This window comes from Alternaria postmessia (assembly GCF_024291825.1).
Source record: "Alternaria postmessia strain BMP 2775 chromosome Unknown scaffold_17, whole genome shotgun sequence".
NCBI classification, from domain to species: domain Eukaryota; kingdom Fungi; phylum Ascomycota; class Dothideomycetes; order Pleosporales; family Pleosporaceae; genus Alternaria; species Alternaria postmessia.
Genome location: NW_026260090.1, coordinates 142,111 through 168,632, shown reverse-complemented (window position 1 = coordinate 168,632; position 26,522 = coordinate 142,111). Strand labels below are relative to the sequence as shown.

General features: G+C 50.6%; 11 protein-coding genes across 11 annotated transcripts; 4 read left to right on the top strand and 7 right to left on the bottom strand.

The window, feature by feature from the left end:
* Positions 1–507: 507 nt before the first annotated feature.
* On the bottom strand, positions 508–4,607 carry J4E82_003831 (uncharacterized protein; the record flags this gene model as incomplete). Its single annotated transcript, XM_051730114.1, has 6 exons — positions 508–657; positions 765–1,173; positions 1,833–1,861; positions 1,916–2,101; positions 2,151–4,428; positions 4,483–4,607. 6 exons carry the CDS (start codon positions 4,605–4,607, stop codon positions 508–510), a joined length of 3,177 nt encoding a protein of 1,058 aa, XP_051590082.1.
* Positions 4,608–6,098: 1,491 nt separating this feature from the next.
* On the bottom strand, positions 6,099–7,097 carry J4E82_003830 (uncharacterized protein; the record flags this gene model as incomplete). Its single annotated transcript, XM_051730113.1, has 1 exon — positions 6,099–7,097. The coding sequence occupies one exon, from the start codon at positions 7,095–7,097 to the stop codon at positions 6,099–6,101; it is 999 nt and encodes a 332-aa protein (XP_051590081.1).
* Positions 7,098–9,436: 2,339 nt separating this feature from the next.
* J4E82_003829 (uncharacterized protein) lies at positions 9,437–9,721 on the top strand (the record flags this gene model as incomplete). Its single annotated transcript, XM_051730112.1, has 1 exon — positions 9,437–9,721. The coding sequence occupies one exon, from the start codon at positions 9,437–9,439 to the stop codon at positions 9,719–9,721; it is 285 nt and encodes a 94-aa protein (XP_051590080.1).
* Positions 9,722–11,446: 1,725 nt separating this feature from the next.
* Positions 11,447–12,904, top strand: J4E82_003828 (uncharacterized protein; the record flags this gene model as incomplete). The annotated part of the gene is made up of 1 exon (XM_051730111.1): positions 11,447–12,904. One exon carries the CDS (start codon positions 11,447–11,449, stop codon positions 12,902–12,904), a length of 1,458 nt encoding a protein of 485 aa, XP_051590079.1.
* A 535-nt stretch (positions 12,905–13,439) lies between these two features.
* Positions 13,440–15,012, bottom strand: J4E82_003827 (uncharacterized protein; the record flags this gene model as incomplete). The annotated part of the gene is made up of 3 exons (XM_051730110.1): positions 13,440–14,312; positions 14,372–14,902; positions 14,953–15,012. 3 exons carry the CDS (start codon positions 15,010–15,012, stop codon positions 13,440–13,442), a joined length of 1,464 nt encoding a protein of 487 aa, XP_051590078.1.
* A 744-nt stretch (positions 15,013–15,756) lies between these two features.
* Positions 15,757–16,830, top strand: J4E82_003826 (uncharacterized protein; the record flags this gene model as incomplete). The annotated part of the gene is made up of 1 exon (XM_051730109.1): positions 15,757–16,830. One exon carries the CDS (start codon positions 15,757–15,759, stop codon positions 16,828–16,830), a length of 1,074 nt encoding a protein of 357 aa, XP_051590077.1.
* A 215-nt stretch (positions 16,831–17,045) lies between these two features.
* J4E82_003825 (uncharacterized protein) lies at positions 17,046–17,873 on the bottom strand (the record flags this gene model as incomplete). The annotated part of the gene is made up of 1 exon (XM_051730108.1): positions 17,046–17,873. One exon carries the CDS (start codon positions 17,871–17,873, stop codon positions 17,046–17,048), a length of 828 nt encoding a protein of 275 aa, XP_051590076.1.
* Positions 17,874–18,809: 936 nt separating this feature from the next.
* On the bottom strand, positions 18,810–19,981 carry J4E82_003824 (uncharacterized protein; the record flags this gene model as incomplete). Its single annotated transcript, XM_051730107.1, has 3 exons — positions 18,810–19,642; positions 19,693–19,878; positions 19,939–19,981. The coding sequence occupies 3 exons, from the start codon at positions 19,979–19,981 to the stop codon at positions 18,810–18,812; spliced, it is 1,062 nt and encodes a 353-aa protein (XP_051590075.1).
* A 1,357-nt stretch (positions 19,982–21,338) lies between these two features.
* Positions 21,339–22,521, top strand: J4E82_003823 (uncharacterized protein; the record flags this gene model as incomplete). Its single annotated transcript, XM_051730106.1, has 2 exons — positions 21,339–21,720; positions 21,791–22,521. 2 exons carry the CDS (start codon positions 21,339–21,341, stop codon positions 22,519–22,521), a joined length of 1,113 nt encoding a protein of 370 aa, XP_051590074.1.
* A 177-nt stretch (positions 22,522–22,698) lies between these two features.
* On the bottom strand, positions 22,699–23,694 carry J4E82_003822 (uncharacterized protein; the record flags this gene model as incomplete). Its single annotated transcript, XM_051730105.1, has 2 exons — positions 22,699–22,933; positions 23,003–23,694. 2 exons carry the CDS (start codon positions 23,692–23,694, stop codon positions 22,699–22,701), a joined length of 927 nt encoding a protein of 308 aa, XP_051590073.1.
* Positions 23,695–24,189: 495 nt separating this feature from the next.
* Positions 24,190–26,137, bottom strand: J4E82_003821 (uncharacterized protein; the record flags this gene model as incomplete). Its single annotated transcript, XM_051730104.1, has 4 exons — positions 24,190–24,393; positions 24,456–25,213; positions 25,343–25,924; positions 25,978–26,137. 4 exons carry the CDS (start codon positions 26,135–26,137, stop codon positions 24,190–24,192), a joined length of 1,704 nt encoding a protein of 567 aa, XP_051590072.1.
* Between the last annotated feature and the right edge of the window lie 385 nt (positions 26,138–26,522).

Here is a 26,522-nt window from a genome sequence, read left to right as displayed (position 1 = left end):
CTCATGTCGAATTTTGATACGCCGGCCACAATAGATCTCATGAAACTCTCGCATCTCTATTTTGGAGATTTTGACTGAAGAAAGGCAAGACAGTCATGACTTGGTGCTGATCATATCTCGCGAGGCACCGAACGGGCGGCAGACATTGGAACAAATCATGTAGTTTTTGGTGAACAAGATGTAGCAAGTGTTTTGTAGGCAGAAAGAAGGAAATAGGGGCTTGAGGCCTTTTATGTAGACTCTTCCGAGGAGGCTAGCGGCTGCAACGGTGCGTCATGGTGTGTCCGACAGGAATATCGAGCGCGAAGGCCTAACGAAATGTGGGTAAGACTAATGGAATCTAGCAGCTCTTCACTCTAGGTGCAGTTATGAGTTTGAATCTAGATGTCATATCGTTCAGGCAAATCCCATCTATCGTCGCCCGTACTCCCAGCACGTCGTCATACATAATACATCCCTCCCTGCATCGTGTACACGATAACGCGCACCACATACAAAAGCTCCTCCTTAAGCCTCGGGTATCTTCCCCCTCATGCCTGGGGGCAGCAACGCATCTGCCTTCCTCGCAGCTTCGACCTCCTCAGCCGTAGGCTCTTTCGGTACATCAACTATGACGCTTGGATCTTTCGAGCGCGAGGCTAGCATGGCTGCGCGTTTCTAGTGATATGTCAGCTCAATCATTTCTAACTCTCTGTCATGTCCTGAGGTAGTCACAACGTAAATTACGCCATTTGGACGACTTCTGCGCATAGGTGTGAACATACCTCCCTAGCATCCCTGCCCAGATTTTCTCCCTCGCCGAGAAATTCGGCATCGATGCCCTCTTCATCCGGTGACCGCATAGAGCCCCTGACTCCACTTGCCTCCTCTGTCGTTCGTCTCCTCAGTTCCTCCGGGGTCACTTCGCCTCCGTCCAACTCGACGGGCGCGTCATTTATCGCAGGTGTGTTCGTGTCGATGAGCGGCGTTTGTGTGACGACTGCTGGGCTAGTCTTGTGAGGGAAGGTGCCGCTTCGTGAGATGGGCGAGATGGGGTCGGCGCCCGGCGGAGGAGGTGAGAAGCCGGTCGCGGTGAGAATGGGTGGAGACATGGTGGGCGGATTTGACATGGTGAGTACGGAGTGATCGAGTGCTAGACCGTTATTCGTGGTGTAAAAGGTGTTGTTACGGGTTCTGCAGGGACATGCGCAGCTCTCAGCGTTCAGCCTGGAAGGTGGCGGGGGTGAATGACGCGTGAGAGGAAGACGGTAGAGACGTAGGAGGCACAGCTGCTATGGGTACAGCCCAAGGCTGAGGCGGGTGGCCGTCGCAGCCTCACGGCCAAACAAAGGCCCGCGAGCGCGTAAGCTGTCGTGACTGCGATGACGTTTGCCAGGCCGTGATCCAGGGTCCAGCGGTTCAAGTGGGGCAGGAACGCGGCAGCTGGCCGGGGTCGAAGCTTGGTATGGCCTTATCGTATCGCGCTATATTTGGATACGAGTTGAAGCAAGACAACTAAAAGAGACAAGTTGGCCAGGTACAAGTAACAGACACGTCAAAGTGGGTTTTTTGATACAAGCGCAAACTTGAGCTGAGTTCATTTATCTTCTCGTCGTGGGGCACATGGCTTGCTGCGCCTCCTTCCGTCCGCCTATACTTCCCTTTCTTAGATCAACCAACAATTGGGGATATCTGGTAACTCCGCCGTCTTCGGCTTTGGAAATCCACAGACCATGCAAACGACATAGTACGCTCAAAATACATATTCATGTCCTCATGACCCATACCGCAAATAACGTCAGCGCGTGAACTACGAGTTCGATCGTTTAGGTAGCATGAAACCCAGAGCATACCCTTCACCAGAGCTCGTCTTCGGATCAGCCTTGTTGCTGTCAGCCATCAGAATAAAGCAGTAAATGTGTGAGACAATACTTACGCCCATATAGACATCGTGTCCAAACACATTTGTCCGAGGTCCTTGCGCAGGCTGCTGATTTGGTGCTTGCCCCGTGGCCGGCATTCCTGCTTGCTCAGTTTGCATAGGCATATTGCTCAAGTCCATAGGGAAGAAGTTGTTCGTCGACTCAATGCCTGGGCCCTGGATGTAAGAATCCCATGCGTCCTGATCTATTAGCAGACTGTCCTTATTCAAGATCACTCTGAGTACGTACCCAATTGATATTGTCCGTCGGCGGAAGATCCAAGTTTTGAAAGAGGTTTGCCCCAAAGAGGTTTGAAAATGGACTTGCTGCGTTTTCTGGCCCCGCTGTTCCGCTTGTTGGCTGGTTGTATTGAGGTGTCAAGCCCGTTGATGCTTGAGGAATAGGGTCGTTTAGTAGATTGGCCATTCCTGCCGGGTATCGCTGATCAAACATGTTAGCATTAGGCGTCATACCACCCGTGCTAAGCAAGCCCAGGGTCATTGCTGCCGAATGTTCAGGCGCGACGTTGGCATCTTCCATTGGTGCCATTGCGGGGTACGCTGAAGAAGCCGCTTGGAAGCCGTTCGGAGCTTGCCTTGCTGATCGGCTCTTCTTCAACTGGTCCAACATGACGCCGAGTGTGGTGTGCGCTTTGTATGCTTCCATAGAGTGATCCTTGAGGCCATCCCAAATGCCTACTGCTACCTCTATCGCTTCGAGCATTTCCTCGCGCCGATCTGAACTCCACACAAGCGTATCTGCTGATGGCGGAGAACGAGCCGACCCTTCGCGCGCGGTGTGGTAGAGGTCGGACGATATGATCATTGCAGCGAGAAGAAAGTCGACGGTGGTCAACGACGAGATGAACCATTTGACATTGCGCAACCGACCGCCGGCCTGACACTCCCGATGCAGAGTCGCTTGGTGCTTGAGTAGCATCATCGAGGCTTCAATGACAGCTTTTCTGGAGTAAGCAAAACGCGATTGCACTCTCGCATAAGACAAGTACTTCCGATGGAGGACGCATATTATCTTGAGGAAGAGGAGGTCCAATGTGAAGCGTTGCATAATCAAAGTAGAAGGGTCGCGTGCCGCTTCATCCATTCCTCGCATCTTGAGATGCGGCGAAATGTTGTCGTGCAACTCTCTGGCCTCCGCGTCGAGCTTCATAACCTCCTCGTACGATGCGCACGTCAAGGTATCTGTGCACTCGACTGCTTCCCCAAGCTTGTAGACTAGCCTCGTTCGATTGATTAGGAAAAGGGTCGGTGTAGCTTCCGTCTCCGGCCTTGAAGGAGGTAGTATCTTCATGTCTTTGTGCAGTTCGTCATCGTAGATGTTACGAGGTATCTCAGTGTTTGTGTCTCGCGGTCGGACGATTGGTGGCAATCCAGCCTGGGCTGAAAACAACAGATCGCATGAGCGTACCGCAGCCCAGATGCGTCTCCGCATCTCCCCTTGGAACACGGGTATGCCGGGATATGGTCCTGGATCTCGATGCAAACCCATTCGCATTGCAAGTCGCACGACGATGCCTGTGCTAATCAGAATACCCACTTCTGCATCCCTACTACGAGCATACTCAGCATGGACGTGCAAAAGCAGGGTCTCCATCATACCCGTGATGGGCTGTGTGATGTCCGCCATGATCAAACATTGCGCTGTCAAGTCGCCATACTCCCTTGACATCTCCCAAGACTTATTGTGGTACTCGGGAGGCTCATCACCAGCTCGTGTATACGACTGCAGCGCGATGCACATCATGGCGAATACGGTCCCAAGCCAGATGACGGGCGTCTCTTCCGGTTGTGCCCAATGTCTATCGTACTCCTCTTGGAACGTTGGGCCATGTATGATGTGAATGCCAGGATCGTATGTGTTGAAAAAGCGCGAGACGAGGAGATCGGCTGTGGGTTTGGGCGGGAAGCGTGATAGGATTTCGGCCTTGGAGCTAGGTTTCTGTCCACCCGTCAAGAAGGAAGTACCCGGTGGTCGATCTTCGACATGCGTCGCCTTGTACCGCTTGAGCTGATCTTCATACTGTTTCTTGTGCTCGGCGAAGTAGTTTTTGACTTCTGACAATTCACCCAATATTGCATACCAATGTGCTTCTGAGGCAAATATGGTATGGTTGTTGTGCACCTTCATGACCCCAATCGACTTTGTGACAGTTTCCATGTCACTCTCTTCGTTCACGTCTTCTTCGGGTATCGATTCAGGCGCGCCGGTGCTCATAGCGGTGATCATCGGGCTGGCATCAAACTGCTGATCCGGGCCAACATTGCCCAGACTGTGTGCGATAGCGGCTTGAGCAGCAGCAGGTCCAGCGCTCTGGGCGCCATTGGTCATCAGGGAAAGAACCAGTCCTTCAAGACGATCAATGCGATTTTGCATGTCATCAGGCGTAGTCGCAGAGCCGGTGCTCGCTGAACTCTTCTTGCGGTTGCCTGGGGCAGCGTACGTACATGATGCCGTATCTCCGCGCTTGGTGCAGTTGTCGCAGGGATGGCCTCGATTGCATTTCAGCCTACAATTGTCAGCATACGACGATCGTCTCTTTTCGTTTGAGATGTATGCCTACTTTCGATGCCTGCATGCTCCACAGGACAAAGGAACGCGATTCCGTTTGCGCACAACTCTGAATTGTGGATCTGGCGGCGAGTGTCCTGCGCTAGAGGAAGTTGTTGAAGGTGGTGTTGGCGGCATGGTTGCGATGGTGTCGCTCGCTGGTGTGATATGAATTCCACGGAGAATACGGACTTAAGGGTTAAGTCCGTTCGAGATGAATGATGAAATCTCACGCGTTGGTGGCCGCCTGAGACGCAAAGCCAGGGTATTCTGTGGTCCAGAGTCGTCTCGTGCAGATCCGGTCCGTCGCTAGTGGGCGCGTTGCAGAAGGGAGTGTGTCGAAGGTCGCAAGGTGCGCGATTGTGCAATCGCGGCCTTGTGCGGTCTTAAATCTTCGGGAACTGAGCTATCTCCAGACGCCAAGTGGTATGACTCTGAGGCCTGGGGATTGAAATGGCTGCACTGCCCTGGTGTTGGCTTGTATGCGCTCTGCTTGCGCTCTCCAGCCCGTGTTTGACGTCAAGTACAACACACCTTGTGGCTCCCTCTCTGTGAGTATGTCACCTGTGGTGCACGAGCGTATGCTCAGAAGTGTTTGGGGTGTTCGCGATAGGCTAGCCCTCTCTGTGGTGGCTGCCCACGGAGTGCTTCCTCCTGCTGAGGGGAAGACGCAGCTTACGCAATGGGCGATCGAGCGCGCAGTGGTGGATATGTGGTATAGTGCTGTACCGAAGACCTGTTGACGCCTACTAATCTTTGTCAGCAGCTGCTCAATGCCAAAACCATGCGCTGATTCGCACTTTCTCACATAGGCTTGCACACACCACCAGCTCTCTCGTCGAACGCGCCCACCTCACGATAGCACGCTCGCACAGCGCAAAGTAGTCAATTGTCGCGCAGTTGGTATGCGCTAGCTTCGGCGACAGCTTCGGCGACTCGGATACCGCCACGCTGAAGAGTTTGGAAGGGGTCGTTGCGGTGTTGTAGTCGAAGCCTGGTACAGACGTGGAGAGAATTAGGCGGCCTTTAACTCCGACCACACTCAGCCATCATCGCCAAGATGTCCTGCGACATGCGATCCTTCACCAAGTCACTATCGCGTAGGCCCACCGCAGCTTTACTAATACACGCGATATCTTTCACAGTGGCGACAACATCTTCACGGTTCCCACCATCTCCAAAGCTGAAGCCTCCTCATGCTTTCTTCCCCAGGTCAGGATTCCTCGTGATTGCGCTTCCCCCAGGCGGGGTCGGGCTAGCCCACGCTCAAGCCACCTGCTCACCAGCGCCGCCTTAATCATCCGCCGCCTCTCCGGGTCGCGCTCCATGGAGCACGAGATGGCCACCAAAGTCTATCTACGTTGGTGATGAAACAGGCGTTCGTAGACAGGACCTGTCGTCGGCAAGCTAAGCATGCATCCTGCAGAGCCTTTTGAGGTCAAGCTCATGGTCAAGCTCATAGTCAAGCTTTCCGTTGTATTTAGGCGATCCTCTTTACTCTCGTGACCAAATCTTGTCGAAGTAATCATCGGAAAAAGATAACTTCGATTACATACGTTGGCTAGATCATGATGCTAACATTTGTTTGTTTTAGTCGTCAAAATTACCTGAACCAATCCCTATAGTCCATTAAGCTCTATTACTTGCTCCAGCGCCATCAACAGGAGCACTTTCAGTCGCTATGGTTTCCGTCGCCGTCGACCAGGACACCATCTTCTTAAGCTTCGCATCCCACTTGTGCACTTCCCCAGTGCCGACATTGTACTGGTAGTAGTTTTCCGTACCACCTTTGATCATCGCCTTCCTGAAGGTAATATTGATCCTCCCCTTGCCCGCCTCCGGGCCTGCGCGCTTCGGTATACTGTGAAGCCAATTCGCTTGCGTTTTGCCACGCATCAATACCATATCTCCGGATCCCAAGGGCAGCTTGATTCCCTTTGGCTCTTCTATCACAACGCCCTCTTTGGGAGGGATAGGCTTGTGCTTCATCAGAAAGTCGCGCTTTGCACCAAGACTGAAAGATGCGATTGCTGGGTTGGGGCCGAGAAATCTCTCATCATCCGAGTGGTATGATATACTGTCTTTCCCATCCGCGTAGTAATTGACAAGGCAGAAATTGAACGTCTCGTCAGTGGTGCCCTCCGTCACCTTTCTCAGTTCCTCCAAACACTGTGGAATCGGACGAGGCGCGCACTTGTATCGGTTCTTCTCAACTGGCTTCCCCGTCTTTGCATCTACGATACTACCGTCGAGGGCAAAGCGGGACGTATCATCAACACCGAAGACAGTAGTGAACCGTGGAGTATTGATCTGAGTTTGCACTCCTCCGCGGGTGATCTTGTACTGGACACGGTAGAACGGGAGTTCCTGTCGAAGAAACTCAAAAAGTCCCGGTGCGATGGCGGAAGGGACATAAGGCTGATAGTACACGAGGTCCAGATCCAGCTGATCGTTCATGATCTTCCCCTCCTCGGCAGGAGCGAACCCCAACTGCTCCGTGAATGAAGTGGGCAGGTACGGAATGGCCAAGGGGTAGGATGCATGGCTAGACTTTTGCGAAGTTGCTTCATATTTGGGTTTCTTAGGCTCAGGACGTTTGAAGAAAGAATCGAGGGCACCTCGCTTCATGATCAGAGGTCTTACGTGCACGGTGTGCCACACCCGAGCAGGTCTTCCTCCAAGTACAGCTCGACTGAGCAACTTTGATGATCCCCTTGCGATACACAACACTTGGTTTTGCCCACCAAGGCACCTCGGCTTCGACGAGTGAAATCTGCTGCAATGGATGCGGATTCTCCCCAATATCTCCAGTTGAGATGCGCTGGGTAGAGGATAAGCGTGTCAAAGCGCTTTGAAAGATGAGATTGACGAGCTGCTCCAGCGTGGCGAGACAGTTGAACAAGGGCGAGGACTTTAGCGTATCGTAAGTCTTGTGCACGACGACTGTGAATTTGCCAAGCTCTGTCAAGAACGCGATTGCGAGGTATCGAACGACGAGCTTTAATTTGATCCAGGTCAAATGATGAAGAACGTGTTGTGACCATTGTCGCGACGCGTTCACTAGCTGATACTATGTTAGTACGTCGATGACGTATGTGACTGGTCTGCACAGACTTCAATCTGATTGGCTAATCCTCCACGTTGATGCGCTAGGGGTTGGAGGCGCGCATAGCGATGGTGAATAGTCATCTTATTCAAAACCCTCGTGTCGAGCACAACCTCCGTTTGTACTACTAATCAACCCTCCGTCTTTACGCCGTTGCCGTAGTTACTAATATCACGGACAGAGATAGTAGTGATCAGCTATCGGGCAGCAGCTGTCACTATGGCATTGGAAGAATGCTCGAACGCTCATCCCAAGCTTCCTGTGTCGAACGAAGAAACGCCGTCGATGAACGACCAGCATCAGCGGCTCTGCTTCGGCAACTCGACGTTCGGAGTCTTCTACAAGGGCATGTATTGGAGCAACAGAGGTTTGAATCTCTACTCTATTAATGCCATGGTACGGTAGATAGCGGAGCCTTGCCATCGCTAGGAAAACACCACTTTGCCTTGGAAGTGCGAAAGCGAAACCCAACGGGGATACTCAAAGTCTAGAGCGGGCCGTTAAAAAGTACCCACTGGCCAATAAGAGACAACTACGGAATGCAGATCTCGGCAAGGTAGAGCTGGAGTGATCTTCTAGCTAGACCTTTTTGGACTGGTTCCAATCTTATCGTCGGTCCATCAACTCATCCCTTTAGGACTGTCGTCTGGATATCCCGCTGCACGTTCGATTTCAATGCATCAGTAGCGATGCCTCGGCGTTGTCTGCCTCACCTGTCACACTTAGAGCTGCAGCGCTACACGCGTTCTCACTCTATTCATGGTCTCCCTACGCTCAGTTACGATGCCGGGGTACAGGAACTCGCCGCGAAAGTGCGCGTCGTCTTGCTTGGGACCCCTTTGATTGACCGATCTTCCTCTGTTTGAGCTGCACGACCTACTTGGCAAACAGCATGGCCCGAATGCATTCGTGTTACGGTCAGCTGGTTACTCGACCTCAGCAGATAGTTGACCGTGCATATATCCTAGATAACATTCCTTCTACTCAGAATTGACCATAATATCGCTGCGACTTAAGTAGAATTACAAGTCTTGTCGGCGAAGAGAGATTTATGAAGATTTTAAAGCTCATCTTTAGTCTTACGACCGTAAACCGACTTGTACAGAGCTCCTCTAGATGTTACCTCGACTAACACAGCAGACATGAATGTGGCAGCGCGCGAGCACGGTTCTTTGTGAAGATAGCCAGTGAAAATATTCCCGACTTTCGGACTGATAGACATGGCTCAATTGTGGATCAGTACCAGTTGCTGTCGCTAGTCATGGTGAAGATACAGGATACATGCTGTTTTTTTAGGATGGTAGGATTCTGTGTCCATCACGTCGAGGAATTCGGTTTGTTTTCATGCTTTGTCTTCACATACGCAATGCAAAACTTCCACTAATGTTGAATTCGAGGATATAATGCTCACTGATGTAGATTTACAGGGTCGCCAAGTCACTTCTCGGTTGTGCCTAAGTACCCTGTAACCGCAGTCGCGTGTTAGTGCTGGCATCTGGCAGGATCGCCTCACAGAAGGTGCAGCGAAGTCACTGAGCTGCAATCTTAGAATACACCGCAACGTACTCCGTGTGCTTACGATCACCACCTACCTAGATAGGAGGCCACTTGGCTGTATAGTAATACGAAGGTCCAGAGAACGCACTGGACCTAATCATCTCAGAAGCATCTTGGCTCTTTCATCCTCATCTCGACGGCGACAAAGCTACACCGAGGCTTTATCTTGTATTTAAGGACAGCATTTCCCCGTACAGATACCTCTTCACAGCACAATCACTTCCAACAGCCACTCCTTTACCTTTCTTACAACTTCCCACAGACGATTCTCAAATCTCGATTCTACTTCACCAACCCCGTCAACATGCATTCCAACACAATCATCTCCACGGTCATTGCCGCCATTGGCATGTTCGCCACCATTACTTCCGCCGAATGCACAGTCAAGTGGACAGACACAAACTGCTGCTTTCACGACAAGAAGGCGCGCACGCTTCAGGATGGATGGACTACCGTCATCCCCGGCACGAAGACTGGCGGAGAAATCCGTTTTGCAGACGGCAATCTGTGTCCAGACTCAGTCAAGGCCACTTGCAAGGCGAACTGCTGCGACCCGACAACTGGATGGGGCAAGGGTTGCCCTAAGTAAAGGTTTTTTAACATCTTTACTCGAATTTTACTATAATGTGAGTTCTTCATATTAGCTTGGTCCTGATGATGTCTAACGGAATTCAGATCTTTCTAATCAGTGTTGATGAATACTAGACGCGGTAATTCCGTATGGTGGCTACTGGAAGACTATGGATATCAGCTAGGAGTATCTCGAGCTTAATTTGTAACTTGTGGGGTTAAGGCTTTTGTACTTTGGGAAGCAGAGTTCGATTTGAACGCTCTTCCATCCATTCATTAGGTATAATAAAGAGTTCGATCTTATCAACGTGTCTGCATAGCCAGATATACTGGTGACTTGCAATACAAAGGAAAGAATATACTAACAAGCAGGAAGATTTGAGAGAAACAGCGTGTTAGAAAGGCTCACAAGCCTCAGCTCACAAGCCTCAGCTCACTGCCGATTACGAAGGAACGATAATAGACGCTTGATTGTGCTACGGCCACCGATTCATATGACTTGTTTCACGTCGACCGCTTTCTAAGCTTTTATCTTGTCTCAAGCGATGGCGATTTGACACGAGTCACAAACCGCATTCCAAAACAACGGGTGACTATCCACGGATTTGGAGAGTGCACATTGAATAATGCTTCTATTGCTGCTTTCGACGATACACCTATCTCAATGCGCCCAACATGCTGCTGGAAAGGTTCCTGCCCTGATTAATCGCCTAGTGTCCGCGACCCTCTTTGTTCCGTTAACACTGTCAGATTATATGGCCAGAGAGACCTTGGTTCATCTGCACTCGATAGATCGGCTAGAGCTTTTGGCAGATGACAAGTAATTGATCATAAAGATGCATTCCTTGTTGCAGTCGATTCAAAAAGTGTATTTCGAGGTATGCTCGGACCATAATTATGGATAATGATTCATTCCCAGTTTACTGAAGAAACTCCCAAGCATGAATAACCTAATCTGCCTCTCGTGTCTTGTCAGCCCATGATAGCCTTGGTTTTATCCACTTCGTCTAACCACATCACTCTGCCGCCTTCTTGATCCCACGTTTCTCTTCTATTTCTTCCTGCCCTTTCCCGGATTCCAGAATGCTTCATCTTCTTTGCCTTTTTCAACTTCTTCCTGGTTCTTCTTTGCCTCCTTTTCCTTCGTTGCTTCCCTTATAAATCTTTGCTTGCACTTCAGACAGCCGTCCTGGTTTTTTAGATGAGCTCTGCCTTCGCAGCCATTACGGCATGGCATCTCGTGCTTCTTGCAGTAGTACATATTGCCGATGTGATCTTCATCACAGCCTCCGGGGCTCTCGTCGCCGACCCAGCCTGACTTTCCGGGGCAATGATGCTTAGTCCCCCTGCCTCCAGTAGGATTGCCGTTCTTATCCATGGTACTAGTGTGTTGAAAACTCCGAAAATGCTTTGTAGTTCTCCTGGAGCTATATGTCTATTAGTGGAGTTGAGTGTTGGATTGCGCAGACGTTGAATGACTTGCGGGAACATTTTATACGTGAAGTTCACGAAATGCATTGTAGCAATATGAGACCTAAAGTTAAGAAGGTGAATCAGGCTGAGCGTTCACACCGTTCGCGCAGTGATGATCCAGAGGGAAACAACCCTGTGCACCGACAAAACTTGTCACTAGCAAACAAAGAATTGCCAGCATAACAACGCGCCCAGTTTCAAAGGTACATAACCACATCAAAACACTATTTTCCCCACATCACAACGCTTCTTCATGTCCTTCGTCAGAATCATGTCAGCTCATCTTTCTACTTCTTCCACTTCGCCCGCATACGTTGTAGATGCATCTTGCGTCGAAACATCGCCCATAGGGACAAGCACACAACATGTAAATGATCTAAAAGATGGCGTTGATCAGCAGCAACAGAAAGCGCATGACGGTGTAGCCTCGGAAGTGGCAACGACTCTCTGCGGACAGGAACCATTCGAGACCTTCCAGCACAAAGTTGCTGAATTCGTCACGGAACATTTTCGCCGAAGCCTTAAGGATATCGCGATCTATGAGATGACGGGTGGCACATATAACCGAGTCATTGGAGTCACGATAGCATCATATCCAAAGAAGTTTGGATTGCACTCGTTCTTGACTTGCTGCTTGGGCGCACGCAAGAAGAAATCGGTCGCAAAGTTCGATTCGTACATCGTGCGCATCCCACGTATGAGTTTCAGCGGCGACGATTCGGATACTCATATGGCCAAGAAAATGAAGCACGAAGTTTCAATTTTGGAGGCGGTCGGCTCACGGCTACCCTTGCCGATTCCTAAGGTCTTCAGCTATGACCTTACGACCACGAATATGTGCGAACGACCGTACATGATTCAGACGCGCCTCCCTGGCCGTAATCTTGGTCTGGACTTATGGAACCACCTCAATATGCAGCAAAAGCAGTGCATTGCCAAGCATGTCACCAATCTTGCTTCCATCATCGCCTCAGTCGAAGGCCCTGCTGGTGATATATCATCCGAAAATCTTTCGCAGTCATCCACTTCCCCGATCTGCGTCAACACATTCTGTGCACCAGCTTATGACGATCAGCCAACATGCAAGCCGGCATTGGCACGCAAGCCTATCGATCATCTTTTGGAGCAATGCGAGCGGTGGCGCGCATGGGAAAGGTCCACTGGATTTTGTTTCGAAGAAGTCTGGGACGGGTTCGAAACAATTTCAAGGGCTCTGGAAATGCGCGGCTTCTTAGACGGCCCGTGTGTTCTGGTTCACGGCGATCTCAAGCCTTACAACCTTCTGGCGGAGGTGCGTAACGAGACTGAAGTGGATATCACGGGTGTCATCGATTGGGATTCAGCTATCATTGCGCCTGAATTCATGGCCTATAGAGCACCATTCTGGCTTTGGACACCGGAAGATATGGATAGCGACAAAGAGGACGAAGAATGTGTGGCGGATGTTGAGCCTGTTACAGATGAGGACAGAATGTTGAAGCAAGTATTTCTTGACAACGCGTCCGAGAAGTACAAGCTCTATGCCTTCGCACCAGAGGCGATGCTGGCTAGACGTATGTTTTTTATACTAAGAGAGAGCTTGCGCAGTGATTGGGAGTTCGAAGAGGCGAAAAGCGTGATACGGGAGTGGATTGAACTTCATCCCGAGGATGGAGTCCAGCCCGTCCCTTCTGATACGGATTCTGAACCTGAATCTGGATCTGACGACGACCAGGACGACAATGAGTAATCTGAGGGAATTGGGTATTGAGGAAGTACATGCCTGCTTCGCACCAGAGTTTATGGCCCTCCGCACTCCATTTTGCGACTGAAAGGAGGGTTATGTCGATGAAATAGACGAAGGCTTAGCTACATACGAGCCGCCTGTGAAGGATTGTAAGACACTTACAGACGCTTTCCGGCCTGAAGCTTACATAAGCTCATCAGGTTCGGTCTACCGTGAGAGGATGGCATTGCAAGGAAGCTGTTAAGTGTCCTATCCGCTGGCATACTAAGCTACGATCGGCGTTGCCTGGTTCTTGAGTTGGTGAAACAGTAGGATGCTCCTTCACAGAAGACAATTTTGGGGCTTATGAAGCAATAGGAACTTGAATGTCTCTAGTAATTCTGCTTGCTGTCTGGTGTATGTTGACTGAGTTTCATGTAATAGTATTGACGATTTGATATCTTTCATCCGACTACATGCGACTTCGCTCGCCGCACAATTACCAGGAAATGAAGGCGGTTTTTCAACCCCGATAATAGAATATACACACTGTCGCTGATCATTTCAAGGTGATGTAGCAGTGGTGTCCTACAGGAGAGATCAAAAACCTATTGTCCATCTCCATCATCTCATCTTTCATACATTCGGAAATTTTGGCGCCACGACATTGTCGGAAGAAGAGAGCTGCTGCTAAGCGAAGCTCTATGTATGCGAGATGAATGCCAATACACACCCTAGAGCCGCCTCCGAACGGCATGTATGACGCTTTTTGATGGGCTGACAGGGTAGGTTTGTTCAGGAATCGCAGACCATCGAATCGCAGTGGGTCGGCGAAGGCTGATGGGTCTCGGTGATTTGTGTAAGCCTGGGTACTGACTACAGCACCGCCGGGAATGTGATATCCATTTATGGTTGTGCCTTGTTTGGGAACAGTTCGAGGTAGCGCTCCAGGCGCAGCACCATAGAGCCTCAACGTCTCTTCAATGACGCTGTTCAAAATAGGCGCGTTCTCAAGTTCTTCTTTGGTCAGTTCATCGCTTGAGTGTGCGATTTCGTCCTCGAGGCGAGTCTGCAGGTCCGGCTGTTTTAGAACTGCCCAGACGAGATAGGTCAGGGTGACTGCGGTGGTGTCTGATCCCGCAACAATGAGGTTTCCCGCTTCCTCCCGAATATCCTTGTCTGTTAGTGAAACCTTCTCGTTATTTTCGCAAGCAGCCAGCATCTGACCAAAGAGATTCATAGCGTTCCCGTTGCGGTTGCGCATATTCTCGATCGCACGCCGGCCGTATCCATATACGACATCATCAGTGGTTACCATGGTCTGTATTCGCTTCAAGGGTATGAGCCGAAGGATATTGTATACGATCGGTAGTTCGGATCGCAACACCGATCCAAGCAGCGCGGCCTGGATAGCGTCAATGTAGGGTGTTTGCTGTTCTGTTTGTCAGACTGTCTAGCTATATTATCATGAGGCCGAAGTAGATCACATACCTTTCCCAGTTCAAGCATGTTAAAGCTTTCTCCGAAACAAAGATGTGCAATCACATCGGTCGTCATGAGCGTCCACCACTTGAAGATATCGGCCCCTTGCGATGAACCAGAAGCATCCTGGCGGATCTTTTGGACAGCTAAACCCACTTTTTGTCTAACTTCTACATCCCAGTTGCTGTTCAAGCTGCTATTACTGAAGGCTCGGGCGAACAGCCTCCTTCGGGCGGCGTGGGCATGTGGGTCGCGCATAGCGAAAATTCCAGGTGTATCAGTTGGCACAAGGACCGAGTAGAAGTCTGACTTCAAAAACCCGCCACCAATCTTATGTATCTGAGTCACACCTCCTGTGTCCGAAACGGCGGCCTCGTTTGGTGCAATCCGTACGACACCGCCATATTGCTGGTGAAGCTTGTCCACGTAGAAGATCCGCCTGCCTGAGAGGACCTGGTAACGAAGGATGAGGTTGGTGTATCTTGAGTACCAAGGCCCTGGTAGCTTTGCAAGTGGGGATGTATACCCTGCCCACACGACCTGTACTCCGTCAGCCTTCAGTGAAAGGAGATCAGGTTGGGTTATCATACCTTGGCGATGTAGGCCAGTACAACCAGGACCGCGATTACAATGCCTCGCTGAAGCGACATGGTGTCTTGATTTCACTGAGCTTGCACTTTTGAGTGGCACTGATCTCGTTCAAACAGGATACTCGGCTCCCGGTGAATATGCACAACGGCAGATCATAGTTTCAAATCAAGGGCTGCGCGCTATATACATGCTCGGAATGTGGAGACCGGCCTCTAAAAGGCCCTTCGTTCGTCGATGGCTCCATCCGGAATCATGGCGACGCATCGTGCCGCAGTACCGCTCTCAAGCAGCCCTGCACGCAGACAGAAGAAGGACCGTGTGGGCCAGAAACCCTGTCTCATAAGAAATCAAGAGATCAAAACGTAGTTGCTAGTTGGAGCGGAGTGGTGATAGGAGCGGAATGGTGAAGAGAGCGGAGTGATGGCATGCCAAGTTCCGCCTCTCCCCACATGAATCCTCGGACGTGCTTTCGCCCGTTCCGAACGGCCCGCGCTCTAACGATCTACACTGCGGTTTCGTTTCGTGGGGATGCGGAAGCCACGGTCTCCGAGGCTCTAACGCTGCTTTCGTTTGCGCAGTATGCTGTTGCTGGCATGGTGCGATCTTTCTTGATGAGGCAGGACATGACGTAAGCGTATTCGTGTAATCAGTACCCAGGTGCTTGTAAGCTAGTGGCCGTTCATACCAAATAACAAATAACAGATGATGACGTAAGCGTCTATGTGCTCGATCCAAGGATTGTTTCATCAATTTCCATTCCTCCTCCCCGCCTCGCGTCCATCAGTTCCCACATTACTAGCAAGATGACGAATCAGACTGGACCCCACACAGTTCTGCAGCAAGGATTTGCGAAATTACCTTTGGAGTTGTTTCTCACTGTCCTCGATCAACTTGTGGGTACCCGCAACGGACAGCAGCAGCCCGTAGCATACGAGCCATCAGGCATCGTCACCAAGACATTACGCGCGCTCACACTAGTATCGCGCAGTACTTACCTCATAGCGACAAAGTATCTTTACTCACACTGTCTATACTTGGATAGCTGCACGACCTACGCTCGTTTCCGTAGAACATTGGGATTGCATCTCGGGCATCATCCACAAGCTCTTGATTATGGAGAAGCTGGGCGTAACGACGAATTATTTGCGGAAGCTCAGGTCTTACGAAATATCACATCTCTCTTCGTCTCACCATCGAAGGTGCAAAGGTTGATAGAAGGCAACTATACGCCTTTGGTGCGACTGTCACAGATCATCGACCTCTGCGATTTGATTGGACCTACACTCAGGAGGCTGGCTTTAGACCTGTCTCCGATCTATGCGACACCAACCGAAATCGAGCAGATGAGACCGCATGTCACTGAGAATAATGTCTTCATACACATGCCGCATCTGGAAGAACTGATCATCAGCTACGACGTGCTCAATTACTTCCGACACCCACCACCCAACTTGAAACGGCTGGCTATCACTGCTCAGGAGCTCACGGATGTGGAGGTAGCTTTCTGCCTCAAGATACCGTCACTACGAATGCTGGTCATGATGCGACCCGTCAATCTGGAAGCCAAGGACATCGATATTATATTTACAGCATACAATGGCAAAAGCTTGGACACTGTTCTAGTTGATGTTAACTCAAATCATCGGACACCTCAGGGGACGCGGAGTTGGAAAGACAACGATACAGTACGCATTTGGGAAGTGGATGTACCGGTGAGCTTCTACGGCGACGAAGACGACGTCGTACTGTGTGATGATTGGATATGGACACACGGTGTTCAAGGAACCTTGTGGAGTCAGGACAAGCGACGTATGGCTTCCTGGGAGGAGATTGAGAGACGTTTGGCCGGGCCAGTACATACAATCATGGAAGTATAGCCCTAGAACTACTGAGAACCTAGACCATACTCATCGAGTAACCTTGACATGGCATGAGTGCCGGTTCTACATCCAAGTCCGCACGTTGCTCTTGCCTCACAAAACCTCTCCGTGCAGCGCTCCGCTGACTGACCATCAAGCCTTCTACGTCTGCCGCCACTGAGTTCCGCAAGACGCCGCTATCCCATCATTACAGCCCCCACTAGACCTCTCTTTCAGCCCAACAATGAGTCTTTCCTCGAGAGGTTTTCTGATTGCTTCTCCAACTCCCCCACATTCCATGTAACATGTACACAGGTTCCCTTGAGCTTGTCCGCTCTCCCTCCACCCAACCACACCGAAAACATCCCAATGAGCTCCAGATTATCGAATGCGAATGGCTCGAACATGTCGAACATTCTCTCCGTTCTTATGCTTCCAACGTCAAGCGAGAATGCTTTCATGTCTGGGTATTCTGTGTTGAGGAACTCTATGAGGCGGCGATCGGCATCTTTCGCGATCTGATGCGAAGAGAGGCCGGAGCTTACGACGGTATCCGTTCCAGATGTGATAGATATGAACGTCCCAGTAGGTGCTGGACCAAACGTACGGATGTATTGGTGGGCCGGGAGATGTGTGCTGCGGAAGTTCGTCGTCATATCGGCCCACCACTCGTCGTTGTCGTCCGTCTCCCCTATCGTGCTGGAATGTGCGGTACCGACGTTCGCTATAACTATATCCAGCTTCCCAAACTGCTCTCTAATAGCAAGGAATAGTTTGGTGACATCTGCTGATCTTGTGGTGTCGCAGGCTGTAGCAAAAAGCTTTCCCGCCGGGTTCAGCCTTCTGAGCTCAGCGATCACCTGCTCTAGATCTTCTGCATTTTGACTGCAGATTGCGATGCCTGCAGCCCCTGCTTTTGCCCATGATAGAGCAATTGTCCGGCCAATATCTCTCGCCGCACCAGTGACGAGTACGTACTTTCCTGCTCCAGTACGTTGCACTGCTTCGAGAGCAGCACATGGATGGCGATGGTATAGACTAGTGGTCTCGGCCATCTCCATGGAATAAGCTGGGCTGATATCTCAGGCGGCCGTGTGGAAATGTAGATGTTGGCCGACAGATGTTGTGGAGCATGTCTCAAATATCACTGTCACTCATTTCACCCCGGAACTTCTAATGCTGCTATGACACCGTCAGCGCTCGCCCGACGCGATGCCGCTTTCAAGGCATTCTACTCTTTCTCTGGTAACGAGTTCGGGATGGTCCGGTCATTAGTCCGTCGCTATCATCCTTCGTGCACCCAAACCCATGGCCAAACATACTCAAAAGACGATGTCAATGATCCCTATATGCGTCTCAATTCTGAATCACACTCTTGGGCTATCTCGCATGCATGTGTTTCTTGATGGTAGTGTAATTCTATACGATCAGACCAGTCAAACCTTGCCTTTATCCTACTCGAACCTAGATCGGCAGGCCTCGTGCACCCTGACAGGTGGCAGGTCGGTACCAGATACTAACTCTTAAGCGTCTGGTAAAGCGAATGTCTAAGTATAGAGTCTTTCTAAGGTCAATATGTACAAGATGCGCTCGCTACTACCCGCGAGCTATTAATAGGCCACCAACATGCAGATTGGAAGGTCCACAGCATGACCGAAGGGCCGATAACATACCGATTGGACATAGATTGAACGCAGGAATGTTTGCTCTTCGCTTGGAGTTGAGTTGAGCCAATGCGAAGCTTTCGAGCACGTTGATAATCTTACATACACGTAGTTGGGGGCGAAAACTGCGGCCAGTATTTGCCGACCCACGTCGATGAACGGCTAGATTCTGCCGGCTACTTGCGTATGATAGCGAGATAGAAGAGCAACGTGAACATCGTCATATCATGTATAACCATAGGACACAAACTCAGATCAATGATATCATTAACGACATTCTCAGAAAATGACGCGATCGTAACAATCTTCCACTCATGGCCTGGCTCTCCAGCACTAAGCAACGGCTACCTCCTGCACCCCAACAACGGTCTCGCTTTTCTTTCTCGCCTCTTCATCTCTCTTCCACTTCTCCGCCCGTCCATAAGAATCCTTGTACCCACCCAAAATTGCCTGTTCAACTGTAATCGGAGGCCACTTTGGTTGTTCCCCGTCCGCCTTACAATTTGGCAGACAACTAACCACATAATCCGGGTTTCCAGAGAAGAAGACAGGAATGCTGTACCTCTCCTCGCCACTCACGTTAATGACGCGATGGAGATTGGATATGTAACGATCGTTGCTCCATCGCATCATCAAGTTACCTAGGTTCACGACGAAAGCGCCAGGAGTGGGGGTTACATCGAGCCACTCTTTTGTCGTGTAGTCGTAGACTTGAAGACCAGAAACAGTATCTTGGAGTAAGATTGTTATGCAGCCAAAATCTGTGTGTGCGCCGATTCCACGAGTGAGTTTTGCTGGGCTGTCGGGTGGCTGCGAGGGGTAGTGGAGGAGCCGCATTGTTGCTACTGCGCCGCTGGCGTATTCGTCGAAGTAGTCTTCAGATAGATCGAGGGTCAGAGCGAGTACTTTTAGGATATCTTTTGCGAGCTGTACGACTTGGGCGTAGTACTCTAGTGATGTGTTCTTGAAGTCTTGCACGTCTGGTAGAGATGACTCCGAGGGCCACATGTTTGGGCCAGAGTTGAGTCTTTTGTTGAGAAAGTAGGGATGTGTTTTGGGAATTTCATCGCCGATGTAGTATCCTTCTTTGAGCTCTGGCGATGTTCCTTCTTCCAACATCTGGGATTTGAGCAGCTCGTAACCGCGGTTCCATGTGTTTGATGTATCTAGACAAAGGTATCAACAAGACGTCATGTGCAAAGGTCGCTCTACTTACCCTTGTTTACTTTGTTCTTCTCTTCTAATGGCAGATTGAAGAACTTCTTATTCCAGTCCATCATCTTCTGCTGCAACTCGATGGGTACGTTATGTCCGGTAATCTGGAAGAAGCCATTGTGCAGACAGCAGTTTCGCACTTCTTCTACAAGCTGTTTCTTGGAAGTCGCATCACTCTGGTAGAATTCTGGTAGTTGTTAGCGGTGACTATAACAGAACAAGTTCAGCATAGTTCGGGCCTACGAACTGGAGAAGTCCAGAATGGGAGGAGCATCGCCGGCGCTAGGCATGTTGAGCCTTTTAGTAGGTCTATGAGGTAAGGAAACAGTACAGGTGGTGTTGTTGATAGATGCTGGATGTTTTTGAGGTATGAATGTAGGAATGAAAGATGTTTGCGGTGGTTTGCAACGAAGCATCACATTACATCGAATGGTATTATATCCTAGTTTCTCGCCAGATCCGCTTTCCATATCCCCATCTCTCACCTACCCCTCACATGCGCGGCGCTATCGATAGCGGCGTTGCGCTGGAAAGATGGCGCGAGTGGGGTTTCGAAGTCCTCCCAAGGTTCACCCCCACCCTTGCTTTCAAGTCACGACTGGCCAACTGTAAGATACGTCAAGTAGATGGTGCATCCTACACACCTGGAGGCAGACCCAAAGAGTAACAATTCTCCATTATCCGCAGGTCACAGCGGAGCTCAAGGCTTACCTAGGTAAATTCCAATCATGATCGGAGCAAGCTGAAGTACTCTACAGGGTTCTCATCTTGCCGTCAACCCACTCTAGCATAATGATCTTGCAAGTTGACCAACTCTGGTCCCCAGCTGGTCTGAGTTGGAAGGTCATCTATGACCACACTGTCCATACTTGATCTGTACCGTTCACCATGGTCATCCGGGAGTGTTGTCGCGAGCCTCTGGTCGTAGTGGAGCTTTTGCTAACCATCCATCATGTACTCAGTATCAGTCCTGTCACCGATGCGACACATGCCATCCCATAACACCGTGTACAGGCTCCTTACGATCATATACTCGGGTGAACAAGCATGTCATTTTGGTGCATCACCGGCCATTGTTTTCCACGATCTCTTTGTGTGTTGAAGCTCTATGTCTGCCGGCTCGTGTGCAGCAGTCATCACATCGTATTCTTTCCGATCTTCTAAAGCGCACGAAAGTCGAGATGACAAAACCCCGTGAAGGATAGATGTGTCGCAAATCCATAACGGTCTGTGCAAGCCCATACAGGATAGAGTTAATCGGTAGTTTCGACGTGCCGTGGAGACAGACAAAAAGGGATCGCTGAGACTGAGGGAGAATTGCTACCTTGTTTACGGGCGATGGGAGCAAAAGAGACAGGGCTGAAGGTCGACACACGACGGAAGGCATTCCGTCATTGCCCAGTCGCTGATTGGCCAGGGAAAACTCGACCATGGGCGGCTGGCCCCACCTTCCCATTAGTAGTGCTTGGTCATGCTCGACATAAGCAGCCCTTCCCTGCCAAGCCTCACCTAAACACCCACCGGATTGTTAAACCTTTACCAACCAGGCAAGCCCACGATGGCACCCACGCCCAACTGCCCTGGACCGATCTTCGAACATTCTCGTCACCCTAGTCGCGTTTTGCATAAAGCGCCCCCTCCCGACCCATGAAGACGCTTTCCTCCATCTTCATCGCCCTCATCGCAATTGCATTTGCCGTCTACAACAACGAGTACATGCTTTCGAGACTCACACAGTCACTCAAACACGTCACATCCCTTGCAAAGACCACCAAGCCCTTGTACAACACCACCCAAGACATGACGACCATGTTCCGCGGACTGCCCGTCATCCCCGACGAGGCCTTTACGACCGATGCGCCCCGCAAGATCGCGAAGTCGTTCCTTGCGATTGAGCAGTCCGAAGGCGCGGGAGCCAAAGTGAGGAGGAGTGTCGGCACTCCAAAGCTCCGCAACTTCTCCCCATTCCTCATGCTCGACCACTTTGCCATTCCACCAGGCGCAGGTTTCCCAGATCACCCACACAGAGGTATGCAACTTCCCCTTCTCTCATGCCTAGTACATCTGCGAGCACTATACTGACTTCTCGATTCGTACAGGCCAGGAAACCATCACATATCTTCTCTCGGGCGCTGTCGACCACGAAGACTTTGCAGGCAACAAGGGAACCATCGAGCAGGGCGATCTACAGTTCATGACAGCCGGCCGCGGCATTGTCCACGCTGAGATGCCACGCCAGAACGAAGACGGTGCGCCCAACGTTGGAATGCAGCTCTGGGTCGATCTGCCCAAGGAACTGAAGTCGTGCGAACCGCGTTACCGAGACCTACGAGCCAAGGAGATCCCTGAGACGACTGCCGACGATGGCAAGGTGCACGTCAAGGTCATCAGCGGACAAGCCTACGGCACCGAGAGTCTGAAGGAGTTGGCATACACCCCCGTTTGGCTGCTCGACTTCACAGTCCAGCCCGGTGGCAAAGTCAAGCAGCCCCTACCAAAGGGCTGGAACGCTTTCGCCTATCTCCTCAACGGCACCACCATCTTCTCGTCCGACGGCGTATCGCGACCTGTCGAACAATACCACAACGTCGTTTTCGACAGCAACGGCGACAGCATCGAAGCCTCAGTCGAAGAGGGCGCCGAGAAGGAGTCGAGATTCATTCTCGTCGCTGGTCTTCCCCTCGATCAGCCCATTGTACAATACGGGCCATTTGTCGTAACATCAAGAGACGAGGTCATGCAGGCTATGATGGACTACCAGAGCTATTCAAATGGGTTTGAAAGAGCAAACAACTGGGAAAGTGAGATTGGAAAGAGTATGGTTCACTAAGATGCCTACTTCCGCCTACCTTTTCTTTCCTGGTCACTTCTTATGTATATACTAAATTACGATTCCATTTTTCTTTGCCTTACAACCCCTGGTCTCATCCCATTTCTCTAGGATTTATCAATCGGTAACATACGTTCACCAATATATGGCCACGCACCTGACACTGTTCTGCGCAACTCACATACTCACGCACCCAGCCGAGCTATCTTCTACGAAAATGCCTCCATAAATCTGTCCTTCACCGCGCAGTGGTATGTGCTCTTGGTACCCATCGAATACCACCGTCTCTGTCTCTGTAGGTTTCTTTGCAATACCGATCTGCAGCTGACCTCCTCCAGCATTGTCATTTGGTAAAGCCTTGCTGACCGCTTTCAACGGCTTGTCGCCTGTGGAGTAATAAACCTTGATCGTACTATACATCTCGTCAGCTTTCCCAACAATCAATCGAGCCTCATGGTATGAGCAAATGCAAGATACTTACTTCCGCACATAATCCAACTGCACTCCAAAATTTTGCCATTCCCTCCTCGAAATCTTCGTCGTGAAGATGAATTCATTCTTCGTATTCTGGATCTTCCAAGTCTCCCTTTCCCGCTTCGTGTCCACACCCGTCCCACCATCACCAACAAGCACAACACCACCAACGAACATGAACTGGTTGCCCGAGTAATCAGCCTTCTCATGCCACACATTCATATACTCGTGACTCAGATTCAGCGGCCTCCGTTCGTCTTGTTTAATGCTCCAATGAAACGTCACAATACCCTTGTCTGAAGCATCAGCACCAGCGTCATTCTGGTCGTCTTTCAGCAGAAGACCTGCACGGCGGAAGCCAGTCTGCAGGTTCTTGCCCGCACGAAACAACGAGCCGTCATCGATGGTCACTTCGAGGGGCTTGTGTTGACGCGGATTGTCGAAGCGGGATTGCGGGGCGGTTTTGGGCGAAGGGAAGAGAAGGATGGAGGACCAGGTACGGTTCTCGCCTTTGACGAAGTCGGGATTGTAAGGGGTGGATCCTTGAGCTGTGTCAAAAGACTGGAGAGTCAGGTTGGAGGCGATGCGACCGTCGAAGATTATGGGGCATTTGATGTTGGATTTGGGTTGGTGTGAGTGTTGCAGTAGCGGAGTTGCTGCTGTTAGAGCCAAGAATGGAAGGGAAACAGAGAGATGCATGGTTAAGAAAGGTTGACCCTATAGAATCGCCAAAACTCACACAACCATAAGTCTAGGCAAAGAACTCATTTATATGGTTCTACTGTTTAGGACGCTAGCCAGCCCTACGGATATTGGCTAATTAGGTAGAGCGGCAGAGCACTATGGGCCAAGATCTAGTGCAGCCACATTCCCGGAACATCATTGGCTCTAGTCCGACGGACCTGGAATCCGGTCACCTTCAGTGGTATCTCAATGCGCTAGTTCGAGACTTCGTTTAGCAACTCATACACCGGCGACTCGAATCGAGTAGAGAGAGACGACAACTTCCTTCTTCTATCGTCATAGAACGTCTTTCCATCCCTTCCAGATCTTTGCGAACTGGTCTTTGCATGCTCTTCCGAACAACAGGTAATTGTGTCTTCGGGCGCCGCATCACAACGACACGGATCAAGATTACATGACCTACCGAAACCGCAGTATGGACAGTGTGATTTTTGCGATTGAATGAACCAGCTAGAATCGGTAGAGGCCGGTCGATTTTCTCGTCACTTTCCCCGGCACGGGTTGTTCATTGTCCCAGAACTTGAGAGAGCGAATCGGCTTCCATGTCCACTGCGCTTCGTCGTTTAGAGCGCTGTCCAAGACCCAGGTAATGGCAGCAGTAAAGGCGACGACTCCTATGGCGCTGACCCAGTAGACCCAGAAGTCGCTTCGGTTCTGAGGACAGACATAATATATCAGCGTATGTTTCACGGGCCTTTGATGCATACATAACTCACTGGTGCATAGTTGTCTTGCATACTGAATAAACTGCTTGTGTATGCCAGTGGAATGAAGAGTAGGGCAAGGAGGTTGAGTCGTTTGACTCGTTTGGCCTCTTCCAGGTTTTGACGATTGCCAGCAATTGATGCCAGTCCGGTCATGGCTTGCATGAGGTTATCAGCACGTTCTTTTAGAATCTTGAGCCGGAAGTAGACGTATTGAAAGTCTTTCTCGCAATCTTTCCATGTTGACGCCTGCAACCTGGCAGAGCTATTCACCTGACCATCTAAAGGATAGCCAAGACTGAGCATTGCGTCCTCGATATCGTCGCGGTAATTGCCGCACCGACGTGAGATGGTTTGTAGACTCTTCCATTGGCCTTGCTCTTCGACCCATGCCGTAGTAAGCCGAAGTTCTAACGAGGGTAGCATCGCTTTGATATAGTCAACAAGCTGAAGATAATGCGCAGCAACGATCTTCTTCAGATAGATTGCTGATGTCTCGGGCGTAGCCCACTCCTCTTGTGAAAACAAGTCAGAGTGCTGCTGGTAGTAGTGAAGCATGTCGCGCAGCATCGACTTATGCTGGTGTTGTTCCTTATCCCTAATCTTATCATGAGGTACAGGTGGGATAAAGTCGACATAGCCGTCTTGGAAAGGTGTGTTTTTAAGCTCTTCGCGGACGTTGCTGATCGGGCGCAGTGTGCCGTCGCCGGGAACAACTTCTTTGGGCGCAGGAGAGAGATGAAATAGTTGAGGGTCACACAGGATTACAACTAAGCGGGTCAGCCAAAAGACATTAGAGCCACAGCTTGGTTTGATCGTCCTCAGAACGAACAGCCGGTTTTCAAAGCGGAGGGGCACCCAGAGAGCCTTCTTACGGTCGACAGTATGAAATCACGTACCATCCCAGCCCCCATTCTTAGTCTCGCGAGACCACCACCCCACTTTGCGTCGCAATATACCTACCGTGCTCTCCTCTTTCAGGCGCGACGCTGTCATGCCAACATGCCGTCTCGTTCGTTCACAGAAGAAATAACGATTCTCAAGTGCCTTGTTGAATTGTCTCAATTCGCAGTATTGGAGATGGAAAGCCTGCTTTGGGTCTAGTAAACTGGGTTGAGGCAATGCATCGCTCACTGGTGTAAAGTCGTTGCTCCAGACGCACGTCCTCTCCTGTCGCTGGAAAAATGTAGGATCCATGAAGAAGTGACCCCCGACAGTTGCGATGTAATCAGGAGCCAGTCCTTCCATAAGGTAGATTCGCCGGCGGTTATGGTCATGCGATGTTGTCTGAAAGTGCTTGTGAAGGTCTTTCTGGCTCTTGAATTCTGTCGTTTGGAAACCAGGTACTCCAGTGTTGGGTGCATCCAAGAGCGCAACAAGCGCTTTGCCGTTCATCAGCGGTCCATTTTCATTGTTTGGATCGGCTTTCTTCAGGCCAGGATTGGAGCCGCTCAGCGCTTCGATGTATTCGCGATACTCGCCTATTGAGAATTAATGACACCTGCAAACGGCACCCTGACAAGAGATGTTCTACCATCGGCGCACAGCCAAGATCCAATCAACGGCCCTTCGTCTTTCGAAATGGCTGGGCTCGGAGTGATAGTCCTTGAGGTCGCAGCAACGGAGGTTTTGTTGGCCGTGGAAGCCTCGGCGAGGGTCGCCATCTGGACTGTATCGACGCCTTCGTTGGCCATTACAATGGCTGTGCGTGATAATTTGATATTAAAGCACAGAAAAACTATTAATTCATCTTCATTTGACAAACTGGCAAACGATGCAGTAGCCCCAGAGTCTCAGGGTGTGTGGTCGTAACTGAGACGGGACGAAGGAAGCGATCATTCGACATTTTCAAAGGGCCGCGGCTCTGCATCGAGGCGGAGCTTTGTCTGCGTCAACTGGGGGCCAGAATCGCGCCACGTCATCCGTGCATTCGAAGAGTTCCGCTTGTGGAGGCGTGCTCAGATGCTGTGTCTGGATCGTAGGCACGTTGAGGCTGTGAAATGCAGCCGGTGAGTTTTGGAAGGCGGGGAAAGCAAGCCTAAGGCATTCTAGTTGGCGCGATGCTCGCAGCTAATTAGT